We start from the raw sequence: 13,018 nt of genomic DNA, 5'->3' as shown, positions 1-13,018 counted from the left end.
GTGATAATAAAGTACAAATAAAAACGAGATGATCACCTTTAGACGGTAAACATATATGCCCGCCCCTATCCAACCAATCTATAAGTCTACATAAAGTGCTATCTAAGGGGGTAGTGTAAGTGCTACGGGCCATGATGGAGTCTGAAAAGGTGGGTTTTCAGACTATAGCGGAATATTGGGAGTTCTGATTGTAATGGGAAGTGCATTCCATAGTTTTGGAACACCATTGCTTGATGTTCTGTGTAAAGCACATTTAATTGACTTGTTGAAATAAAATGGCGTTGCCTTTCATAGTAGCGTGCCCCCCCTCATATAGTGTTATTTAGAACAAAAGGAGTCATAAGGCAAAAAAAAATGTATACGAAAATGTATTAATATAAAGCCATAAGCTTCCAGTGCCAACATGTGACCATGACGTAAAAAGTGAGGATAGTATACTCTTATAAAATAATGTGGTCGGCTCTTAAAAGAGCCTTTTGTGGGTATAAAGATGGAGCAGGCAGTTTACTTCTTTTTGGGAGCGGCGTTCTTTGCTGCCTTGGGTTTGGCAACCTTCTTGGCTGGAACTTATATCGTGTTATGTAGACAACACTAGAATTGCATTGTATGTAGTCACAGCACTTTATAGTATAGTATACGTATAGTTTATAGTGTCATTATATAGATATTCCACTGTTACGTTCTTAGCTTACGCATTTACTACTTTCTATGTATGTGATGTATTGCCATGCTTTTTGTAAATTTAATGTAAATCGCTCGCTCTGTACATTTGCTTTGCAGCATGGCACATAATGAAGTATCTTAGCCTGGCTAAGAAGCCCGCTGCTGCGGGCTTCTTAGCCACTTTCTTGGGGCTCTTGGCGGCCTTCTTCGGGCTTTTAGCTGCTACTTTCTTGGCGGCAGGCTTCTTGGCTTTCTTGGGTGATTTCTTGGCGGCTGCAGGCTTCTTTGCTGCCACCTTCTTGGGCTTCTTAGCTGCTGCGGGTTTCTTGGCTGCAGCAGGCTTCTTTGCTTTAACTGCTTTCTTAGCAATAGGTTTCTTTACCTTCACCGCTTCTGCCTTGTTCATCTTGAAAGAGCCAGAAGCCCCGGTGCCTTTGAGCTGGACCAGGGTGCCTTTAGCGACCAGGCTCTTGACGGCGATCTTAACGCGGGACTTGTTCTTCTCAACATCGTAGCCGCCGGCAGCCAGAGCCTTCTTGACCGCAGCCAGGGACACACCGCTCCGCTCCTTGGAGGCGGACACGGCCTTGACGACCAGCTCAGCGACGCTGGGGCCGGTGTTCTTGGGTCGGGGTGGTGCCTTCTTCTTGGCGGCCTTGGCCGGTGACGGAGCTGGTGCTGGTGCGACTTCTGCCATTATTGTCTCGGATAGTAGATTGCTGTTCCTTCTCTCAAGTAAACTCTCACAGACTGATGCTGAACGCTCTGAAGGGGCTGGACTTAAACACCACATGAGAACCATGTAGAGTCAACACACAAAGGCCCTCTTCTCTCTTGTGCCACTTGTGTTTTCTCCTCGATTAAAACAAGTTATAACAAACTACTGTGTATATTATTTAATGCGACAAAGAGCTGACCAGTTAACACACATGTGCCTTTCTATCATGAATGTATATCTAAGATGAAAGCAGTGCACTCCTTTTTAGTAATAACCTCAAAACATCACCTGTCTAGAGTCAGATCAAAGTGTTGCCTTTGTCATTTTTCTTCTAAAATATTGTAAACTATGTTCTAATAACAACAATACTCACAATCAATTTAGTAGACATTCCTGGTGACGTGATACCATAAACTATGATTTTGTTATGTCATCCGTTTTGCTATCAATATAATGTTTTCTGAACGCAGTAAACACACTCCTGTTCAAGGAAAGCATGATGGTGGAGTTGATCCCAACTTCCAATGACAGAATGCCAGCTGTTGGAAAACTTGGTTAATTTTAATAACAAATAACTCACTGTGATCAGAAAACTAAGAGTGTTTAAATCTTCTATAAACTGTATGTATATTTGATTATGGAGACACTTCTCAGGTAGGCCTAGATACTTCTAGCCTGGTTAATAAACCAGACCGAATCAGCCGTTGGCAAAAAAAGAAAAGCCTGCCAGTGTTGTGTGATATTAGTCTGGCTTCATTATGTGCCATGCTGCAAAGCAAATGTACTCATTGTACTCTGCATAAAATACAAATATATATAGGCATACTTCTTCCCTAGTGCCATTTCACACATTTCCATTACAATTACAATTACAATGTATGCGTTTAGCAGACACTCTTAATCCAGAGCGATTTACATTAAATTTACAAAAAGCATGGCAATACATCACTTACATAGAAAGGGGAGGCATTGTTTCATTGTATTGAACTCAACAAGATGCTTCACACCAAAACCAGCAGTTGTTCACACTTCATCGTCCTGGAATGGGTGCGGAATGAGACTCTTCTGTACCAAGCAAGTCTAGAGTTTTTCTAAATGCTTGATAAATGCATTTTATATATGTGATGTATCCCCATGCTTTTAGTTCTTGCCTAATGTAAATCGCTCTCTCGCTAAATGTCTAAATTGTTGTAAATTGCACAGCAGAATTAGGGCGATACCCACTCATTAATACCCATAGCGATTACATTTCAGGACCGCCTAAAATAAAGGTGGTTAATCATAGAGAAAACCTACAGGGATGCCCCCTATGTCAGCTGGTCCAGGGACTATATGCCAGGCGGTAAACCCATTGGATTTAACCAGATTATAAGAAAACAAAAAGAAAGCTATACCTGACGACTGGAAAGAGACTACCAAAAAACATAGCTAAATGGAATGCTATCTATCACCAAAAAGATAATATACATGGCTGAATACCTGAGCACGGTAAAATGACCCGAAGTGTGTGTGTGTGTGTGTGTGTGTGTGTGTGTGTGTGTGTGTGTGTGTGTGTGTGTGTGTGTGTGTGTGTGTGTGTGTGTGTGTGTGTGTGTGTGTGCGCGCACATGCATGAGAACAACTACAGAGAGTGCTTTAACACCAAGCAACAGTGCAAGACTAAGAACTTTGTTTCCTATGGTGATCCAGCCTAGGAAATACCTATTACCCACGGACTGGTTGTCAGAGGGTTTCGACAACTTGGGATGCTCGCCCAAAGACAAGGCATGCAAGGCTGGCAAAGTGTGTCATCTCTGCTGCCCTTTATATCATGAGGACATATCCATGAGTTTGTGAATGTAACCTTTACGGCACCTAAAATATTTGTGTTCCTGTATGCTTTCCGTGTGTGGACATACATAAATTGTTACGTTAAACTGTGTGTGCGTGTGTGTGTGTGTGTGTGTGTGTGTGTGTGTGTGTGTGTGTGTGTGTGTGTGTGTGTGTGTGTGTGTGTGTGTGTGTGTGTGTGTGTGTGTGTGTGTGTGTGTGTGTGTGTTAGAGAGAGAGGGGGAGTGGGAATGTCTCTCTCTCTCTCTCTCTCTCTCTCAAAAATAACGAGCGACCCGATACAATAATAATCAATGTGTTGCGTGCCCTGGCCGTGATAATAAAGTACAAATAAAAACGAGATGATCACCTTTAGACGGTAAACATATATGCCCGCCCCTATCCAACCAATCTATAAGTCTACATAAAGTGCTATCTAAGGGGGTAGTGTAAGTGCTACGGGCCATGATGGAGTCTGAAAAGGTGGGTTTTCAGACTATAGCGGAATATTGGGAGTTCTGATTGTAATGGGAAGTGCATTCCATAGTTTTGGAACACCATTGCTTGATGTTCTGTGTAAAGCACATTTAATTGACTTGTTGAAATAAAATGGCGTTGCCTTTCATAGTAGCGTGCCCCCCCTCATATAGTGTTATTTAGAACAAAAGGAGTCATAAGGCAAAAAAAATGTATACGAAAATGTATTAATATAAAGCCATAAGCTTCCAGTGCCAACATGTGACCATGACGTAAAAAGTGAGGATAGTATACTCTTATAAAATAATGTGGTAGGCTCTTAAAAGAGCCTTTTGTGGGTATAAAGATGGAGCAGGCAGTTTACTTCTTTTTGGGAGCGGCGTTCTTTGCTGCCTTGGGTTTGGCAACCTTCTTGGCTGGAACTTATATCGTGTTATGTAGACAACACTAGAATTGCATTGTATGTAGTCACAGCACTTTATAGTATAGTATACGTATAGTTTATAGTGTCATTATATAGATATTCCACTGTTACGTTCTTAGCTTACGCATTTACTACTTTCTATGTATGTGATGTATTGCCATGCTTTTTGTAAATTTAATGTAAATCGCTCGCTCTGTACATTTGCTTTGCAGCAGAGCCTTGCAAAGAGCCTTTTGTGGGTATAAAGATGGAGCAGGCAGTTTACTTCTTTTTGGGAGCGGCCTTCTTTGCTGCCTTGGGTTTGGCAACCTTCTAAAACTAATTCAATATCGAAAATGTATATGGAGAAACACGGTCCTCGTCCATTTTTTTCAGCAGGTAATCGATCCGCTCCGGGCCGGGCATCTCCTCTGGACACACATACCACCCGACGGCGCGCTTTGAGCCGGGCGGGGAGAGCTGTTTCTCTGGAGAGAAACAGTGCAGTTTGTCATCACGGTCCAGGATGGAACCGGGCCGCTCTGTGGAGACACGTTCCACGGGGAGACGCGGGCAGAGAGGAGACTCCACGACCACCACACCGGTCAGGCCGGTCATCTCCCGCACCAGGCGCTGGAAGAGCAGCTTGCGGATAAGCAGGATCTCCCTCAGAGCCACTGTACCTGGACGGTAACGGTGAGGTTTCTTCACTCCACCGGTTGCCGGCGCGCTCTTACGAGCTGCCTTGGTGGCGAGCTGTTTCCTGGGCGCTTTGCCGCCGGTGGACATACGAGCGGTCTGCTTCTTATAGTTCTTGCCATTGTATCTTGTCTTGTTCTCTTCCAAAGAAGTTGAGAATAGAATGCTTATTGCAGCCGCAAACTTCTGCTTTTATTTGCGCTTCTGAGACGCCGTTGTTCTCTGATTGGTCAGTGGTGAGTCCAGGCGATACCCACTCATTAATACCCACTCATCAACATAATGAAGAGAGCGATTACATTTCAGGACCGCCTAAAATAAAGGTAAAGGAACATTAACTTACACAATACAATATGCAAATGATCAAAATGTACAGTATTATTAAAGTGTCCATGGTGTGTGTGAGTGTGTGTGTGTGTGTGTGTGTGTGTGTGTGTGTGTGTGTGTGTGTGTGTGTGTGTGTGTGTGTGTGTGTGTGTGTGTGTGTGTGTGTGTGTGTGTGTGTGTGTGTGTGTGTGTGTGTGTGTGTGTGTGTCAAGATAATGGTCACATTTAGTGTTGTTCTCTCTCTCACACACAAACACAAACAAAAACTCTCTCTATATTCTATATCATATTATAATATATATATTAATATGTATGTGATTAATTATCCCCACCCTTCCTAATGTTTTGTCAAATCTAGCCTCGACGAATTCATGCAAAGACTAAACTATGTTATTTCGATAGCATGTATAATATACTATATAGACTATATTGTACAGATATTCTACTGTTAGACAATAGACAGATGTTATGTTCTCATCCTTGATGACTATTTCTATGCATTTGATGAAGTTGTGAGATATAGGCACAACACATGGTAATACATGTCTAACTTGACAATTTAAATTTGATGAGGTGGACGTGTTACTGTTTTTCTCTTTAGTTGTTTTGCTATTACATTTGTAATGGCACTACTCAATTGTATTTTTGCTCGTAAGGCAAAAAAAATGTATACGAAAATGTATTAATATAAAGCCATAAGCTTCCAGTGCCAACATGTGACCATGACGTAAAAAGTGAGGATAGTATACTCTTATAAAATAATGTGGTCGGCTCTTAAAAGAGCCTTTTGTGGGTATAAAGATGGAGCAGGCAGTTTACTTCTTTTTGGGAGCGGCGTTCTTTGCTGCCTTGGGTTTGGCAACCTTCTTGGCTGGAACTTATATCGTGTTATGTAGACAACACTAGAATTGCATTGTATGTAGTCACAGCACTTTATAGTATAGTATACGTATAGTTTATAGTGTCATTATATAGATATTCCACTGTTACGTTCTTAGCTTACGCATTTACTACTTTCTATGTATGTGATGTATTGCCATGCTTTTTGTAAATTTAATGTAAATCGCTCGCTCTGTACATTTGCTTTGCAGCATGGCACATAATGAAGTATCTTAGCCTGGCTAAGAAGCCCGCTGCTGCGGGCTTCTTAGCCACTTTCTTGGGGCTCTTGGCGGCCTTCTTCGGGCTTTTAGCTGCTACTTTCTTGGCGGCAGGCTTCTTGGCTTTCTTGGGTGATTTCTTGGCGGCTGCGGGCTTCTTTGCTGCCACCTTCTTGGGCTTCTTAGCTGCTGCGGGTTTCTTGGCTGCAGCAGGCTTCTTTGCTTTAACTGCTTTCTTAGCAATAGGTTTCTTTACCTTCACCGCTTCTGCCTTGTTCATCTTGAAAGAGCCAGAAGCCCCGGTGCCTTTGAGCTGGACCAGGGTGCCTTTAGCGACCAGGCTCTTGACGGCGATCTTAACGCGGGACTTGTTCTTCTCAACATCGTAGCCGCCGGCAGCCAGAGCCTTCTTGACCGCAGCCAGGGACACACCGCTCCGCTCCTTGGAGGCGGACACGGCCTTGACGACCAGCTCAGCGACGCTGGGGCCGGTGTTCTTGGGTCGGGGTGGTGCCTTCTTCTTGGCGGCCTTGGCCGGTGACGGAGCTGGTGCTGGTGCGACTTCTGCCATTATTGTCTCGGATAGTAGATTGCTGTTCCTTCTCTCAAGTAAACTCTCACAGACTGATGCTGAACGCTCTGAAGGGGCTGGACTTAAACACCACATGAGAACCATGTAGAGTCAACACACAAAGGCCCTCTTCTCTCTTGTGCCACTTGTGTTTTCTCCTCGATTAAAACAAGCTATAACAAACTACTGTGTATATTATTTAATGCGACAAAGAGCTGATCAGTTAACACACATGTGCCTTTCTATCATGAATGTATATCTAAGATGAAAGCAGTGCACTCCTTTTTAGTAATAACCTCAAAACATCACCTGTCTAGAGTCAGATCAAAGTGTTGCCTTTGTCATTTTTCTTCTAAAATATTGTAAACTATGTTCTAATAACAACAATACTCACAATCAATTTAGTAGACATTCCTGGTGACGTGATACCATAAACTATGATTTTGTTATGTCATCCGTTTTGCTATAAATATAATGTTTTCTGAACGCAGTAAACACACTCCTGTTCAAGGAAAGCATGATGGTGGAGTTGATCCCAACTTCCAATGACAGAATGCCAGCTGTTGGAAAACTTGGTTAATTTTAATAACAAATAACTCACTGTGATCAGAAAACTAAGAGTGTTTAAATCTTCTATAAACTGTATGTATATTTGATTATGGAGACACTTCTCAGGTAGGCCTAGATACTTCTAGCCTGGTTAATAAACCAGACCGAATCAGCCGTTGGCAAAAAAAAGAAAAGCCTGCCAGTGTTGTGTGATATTAGTCTGGCTTCATTATGTGCCATGCTGCAAAGCAAATGTACTCATTGTACTCTGCATAAAATACAAATATATATAGGCATACTTCTTCCCTAGTGCCATTTCACACATTTCCATTACAATTACAATTACAATGTATGCGTTTAGCAGACACTCTTAATCCAGAGCGATTTACATTAAATTTACAAAAAGCATGGCAATACATCACTTACATAGAAAGGGGAGGCATTGTTTCATTGTATTGAACTCAACAAGATGCTTCACACCAAAACCAGCAGTTGTTCACACTTCATCGTCCTGGAATGGGTGCGGAATGAGACTCTTCTGTACCAAGCAAGTCTAGAGTTTTTCTAAATGCTTGATAAATGCATTTTATATATGTGATGTATCCCCATGCTTTTAGTTCTTGCCTAATGTAAATCGCTCTGGATTAAATGTCTGCTAAATGTCTAAATTGTTGTAAATTGCACAGCAGAATTAGGGCGATACCCACTCATTAATACCCATAGCGATTACATTTCAGGACCGCCTAAAATAAAGGTGGTTAATCATAGAGAAAACCTACAGGGATGCCCCCTATGTCAGCTGGTCCAGGGACTATATGCCAGGCGGTAAACCCATTGGATTTAACCAGATTATAAGAAAACAAAAAGAAAGCTATACCTGACGACTGGAAAGAGACTACCAAAAAACATAGCTAAATGGAATGCTATCTATCACCAAAAAGATAATATACATGGCTGAATACCTGAGCACGGTAAAATGACCCAAAATGTAGGAAGTGTGTGTGTGTGTGTGTGTGTGTGTGTGTGTGTGTGTGTGTGTGTGTGTGTGTGTGTGTGTGTGTGTGTGTGTGTGTGTGTGTGTGTGTGTGTGTGTGTGTGTGTGTGTGTGTGTGTGTGTGTGTGTGTGCGCACATGCATGAGAACAACTACAGAGAGTGCTTTAACACCAAGCAACAGTGCAAGACTAAGAACTTTGTTTCCTATGGTGATCCAGCCTAGGAAATACCTATTACCCACGGACTGGTTGTCAGAGGGTTTCGACAACTTGGGATGCTCGCCCAAAGACAAGGCATGCAAGGCTGGCAAAGTGTGTCATCTCTGCTGCCCTTTATATCATGAGGACATATCCATGAGTTTGTGAATGTAACCTTTACGGCACCTAAAATATTTGTGTTCCTGTATGCTTTCCGTGTGTGGACATACATAAATTGTTACGTTAAACTGTGTGTGCGTGTGTGTGTGTGTGTGTGTGTGTGTGTGTGTGTGTGTGTGTGTGTGTGTGTGTGTGTGTGTGTGTGTGTGTGTGTGTGTGTGTGTGTGTGTGTGTGTGTGTGTGTGTGTGTGTGTGTGTGTGTGTGTGTGTGTGTTAGAGAGAGAGGGGGAGTGGGAATGTCTATCTCTCTCTCTCTCTCTCTCTCAAAAATAACGAGCGACCCGATACAATAATAATCAATGTGTTGCGTGCCCTGGCCGTGATAATAAAGTACAAATAAAAACGAGATGATCACCTTTAGACGGTAAACATATATGCCCGCCCCTATCCAACCAATCTATAAGTCTACATAAAGTGCTATCTAAGGGGGTAGTGTAAGTGCTACGGGCCATGATGGAGTCTGAAAAGGTGGGTTTTCAGACTATAGCGGAATATTGGGAGTTCTGATTGTAATGGGAAGTGCATTCCATAGTTTTGGAACACCATTGCTTGATGTTCTGTGTAAAGCACATTTAATTGACTTGTTGAAATAAAATGGCGTTGCCTTTCATAGTAGCGTGCCCCCCCTCATATAGTGTTATTTAGAACAAAAGGAGTCATAAGGCAAAAAAAATGTATACGAAAATGTATTAATATAAAGCCATAAGCTTCCAGTGCCAACATGTGACCATGACGTAAAAAGTGAGGATAGTATACTCTTATAAAATAATGTGGTCGGCTCTTAAAATAGCCTTTTGTGGGTATAAAGATGGAGCAGGCAGTTTACTTCTTTTTGGGAGCGGCGTTCTTTGCTGCCTTGGGTTTGGCAACCTTCTTGGCTGGAACTTATATCGTGTTATGTAGACAACACTAGAATTGCATTGTATGTAGTCACAGCACTTTATAGTATAGTATACGTATAGTTTATAGTGTCATTATATAGATATTCCACTGTTACGTTCTTAGCTTACGCATTTACTACTTTCTATGTATGTGATGTATTGCCATGCTTTTTGTAAATTTAATGTAAATCGCTCGCTCTGTACATTTGCTTTGCAGCATGGCACATAATGAAGTATCTTAGCCTGGCTAAGAAGCCCGCTGCTGCGGGCTTCTTAGCCACTTTCTTGGGGCTCTTGGCGGCCTTCTTCGGGCTTTTAGCTGCTACTTTCTTGGCGGCAGGCTTCTTGGCTTTCTTGGGTGATTTCTTGGCGGCTGCGGGCTTCTTTGCTGCCACCTTCTTGGGCTTCTTAGCTGCTGCGGGTTTCTTGGCTGCAGCAGGCTTCTTTGCTTTAACTGCTTTCTTAGCAATAGGTTTCTTTACCTTCACCGCTTCTGCCTTGTTCATCTTGAAAGAGCCAGAAGCCCCGGTGCCTTTGAGCTGGACCAGGGTGCCTTTAGCGACCAGGCTCTTGACGGCGATCTTAACGCGGGACTTGTTCTTCTCAACATCGTAGCCGCCGGCAGCCAGAGCCTTCTTGACCGCAGCCAGGGACACACCGCTCCGCTCCTTGGAGGCGGACACGGCCTTGACGACCAGCTCAGCGACGCTGGGGCCGGTGTTCTTGGGTCGGGGTGGTGCCTTCTTCTTGGCGGCCTTGGCCGGTGACGGAGCTGGTGCTGGTGCGACTTCTGCCATTATTGTCTCGGATAGTAGATTGCTGTTCCTTCTCTCAAGTAAACTCTCACAGACTGATGCTGAACGCTCTGAAGGGGCTGGACTTAAACACCACATGAGAACCATGTAGAGTCAACACACAAAGGCCCTCTTCTCTCTTGTGCCACTTGTGTTTTCTCCTCGATTAAAACAAGTTATAACAAACTACTGTGTATATTATTTAATGCGACAAAGAGCTGACCAGTTAACACACATGTGCCTTTCTATCATGAATGTATATCTAAGATGAAAGCAGTGCACTCCTTTTTAGTAATAACCTCAAAACATCACCTGTCTAGAGTCAGATCAAAGTGTTGCCTTTGTCATTTTTCTTCTAAAATATTGTAAACTATGTTCTAATAACAACAATACTCACAATCAATTTAGTAGACATTCCTGGTGACGTGATACCATAAACTATGATTTTGTTATGTCATCCGTTTTGCTATAAATATAATGTTTTCTGAACGCACTCCTGTTCAAGGAAAGCATGATGGTGGAGTTGATCCCAACTTCCAATGACAGAATGCCAGCTGTTGGAAAACTTGGTTAATTTTAATAACAAATAACTCACTGTGATCAGAAAACTAAGAGTGTTTAAATCTTCTATAAACTGTATGTATATTTGATTATGGAGACACTTCTCAGGTAGGCCTAGATACTTCTAGCCTGGTTAATAAACCAGACCGAATCAGCCGTTGGCAAAAAAAGAAAAGCCTGCCAGTGTTGTGTGATATTAGTCTGGCTTCATTATGTGCCATGCTGCAAAGCAAATGTACTCATTGTACTCTGCATAAAATACAAATATATATAGGCATACTTCTTCCCTAGTGCCATTTCACACATTTCCATTACAATTACAATTACAATGTATGCGTTTAGCAGACACTCTTAATCCAGAGCGATTTACATTAAATTTACAAAAAGCATGGCAATACATCACTTACATAGAAAGGGGAGGCATTGTTTCATTGTATTGAACTCAACAAGATGCTTCACACCAAAACCAGCAGTTGTTCACACTTCATCGTCCTGGAATGGGTGCGGAATGAGACTCTTCTGTACCAAGCAAGTCTAGAGTTTTTCTAAATGCTTGATAAATGCATTTTATATATGTGATGTATCCCCATGCTTTTAGTTCTTGCCTAATGTAAATCGCTCTGGATTAAATGTCTGCTAAATGTCTAAATTGTTGTAAATTGCACAGCAGAATTAGGGCGATACCCACTCATTAATACCCACTCATCAAAATAATGAAGAGAGCGATTACATTTCAGGACCGCCTAAAATAAAGGTGGTTAATCATAGAGAAAACCTACAGGGATGCCCCCTATGTCAGCTGGTCCAGGGACTATATGCCAGGCGGTAAACCCATTGGATTTAACCAGATTATAAGAAAACAAAAAGAAAGCTATACCTGACGACTGGAAAGAGACTACCAAAAAACATAGCTAAATGGAATGCTATCTATCACTAAAAAGATAATATACATGGCTGAATACCTGAGCACGGTAAAATGACCCAAAATGTAGGAAGTGTGTATGTGTGTGTGTGTGTGTGTGTGTGTGTGTGTGTGTGTGTGTGTGTGTGTGTGTGTGTGTGTGTGTGTGTGTATGTGTGTGTGTGTGTGTGTGTGTGTGTGTGTGTGTGTGCGCACGCACATGCATGAGAACAACTACAGAGAGTGCTTTAACACCAAGCAACAGTGCAAGACTAAGAACTTTGTTTCCTATGGTGATCCAGCCTAGGAAATACCTATTACCCACGGACTGGTTGTCAGAGGGTTTCGACAACTTGGGATGCTCGCCCAAAGACAAGGCATGCAAGGCTGGCAAAGTGTGTCATCTCTGCTGCCCTTTATATCATGAGGACATATCCATGAGTTTGTGAATGTAACCTTTACGGCACCTAAAATATTTGTGTTCCTGTATGCTTTCCGTGTGTGGACATACATACATTGTTACGTTAAACTGTGTGTGCGTGTGCGTGTGTGTGTGTGTGTGTGTGTGTGTGTGTGTGTGTGTGTGTGTGTGTGTGTGTGTGTGTGTGTGTGTGTGTGTGTGTGTGTGTGTGTGTGTGTGTGTGTGTGTGTGTGTATTAGAGAGAGAGGGGGAGTGGGAATGTCTCTCTCTCTCTCTCTCTCTCTCTCAAAAATAACGAGCCCAAAAAACATAGCTAAATGGAATGCTATCTATCACTAAAAAGATAATATACATGGCTGAATACCTGAGCACGGTAAAATGACCCAAAATTTAGGAAGTGTGTATGTGTGTGTGTGTGTGTTAGAGAGAGAGGGGGAGGGGGAGTGGGAATGTCTCTCTCTCTCTCTCTCTCTCTCTCTCTCTCTCTCTCTCTCTCTCTCTCTCTCTCTCTCTCTCTCTCTCTCTCTATCTCTCAAAAATAACGAACGACCCGATACAATAATAATCAATGTGTTGCGTGCCCTGGCCGTGATAATAAAGTACAAATAAAAACGAGATGATCACCTTTAGACGGTAAACATATATGCCCGCCCCTATCCAACCAATCTATAAGTCTACATAAAGTGCTATCTAAGGGGGTAGTGTAAGTGCTACGGGCCATGATGGAGTCTGAAAAGGTGGGTTTTCAGACTATAGCGGAATATTGGGAGTT

General features: G+C 42.5%; 2 protein-coding genes across 2 annotated transcripts; both read right to left on the bottom strand.

Moving 5' to 3' along the window:
• Positions 1-504: 504 nt before the first annotated feature.
• Positions 505-1,360, bottom strand: LOC306916108 (histone H1-like; the record flags this gene model as incomplete). The annotated part of the gene is made up of 2 exons (XM_079493847.1): positions 505-566; positions 820-1,360. The coding sequence occupies 2 exons, from the start codon at positions 1,358-1,360 to the stop codon at positions 505-507; spliced, it is 603 nt and encodes a 200-aa protein (XP_079349973.1).
• Positions 1,361-4,352: 2,992 nt separating this feature from the next.
• LOC306916127 (histone H1-like) lies at positions 4,353-10,366 on the bottom strand (the record flags this gene model as incomplete). The annotated part of the gene is made up of 3 exons (XM_079493871.1): positions 4,353-4,403; positions 6,252-6,335; positions 9,896-10,366. 3 exons carry the CDS (start codon positions 10,364-10,366, stop codon positions 4,353-4,355), a joined length of 606 nt encoding a protein of 201 aa, XP_079349997.1.
• Between the last annotated feature and the right edge of the window lie 2,652 nt (positions 10,367-13,018).

The sequence above is a fragment of the Electrona antarctica genome, assembly GCF_951216825.1.
Source record: "Electrona antarctica genome assembly, chromosome: 2".
Classification (NCBI taxonomy): domain Eukaryota; kingdom Metazoa; phylum Chordata; class Actinopteri; order Myctophiformes; family Myctophidae; genus Electrona; species Electrona antarctica.
Note: the sequence above shows the minus strand (reverse complement) of the source record. Positions and strands in the feature narration are given on the sequence as shown.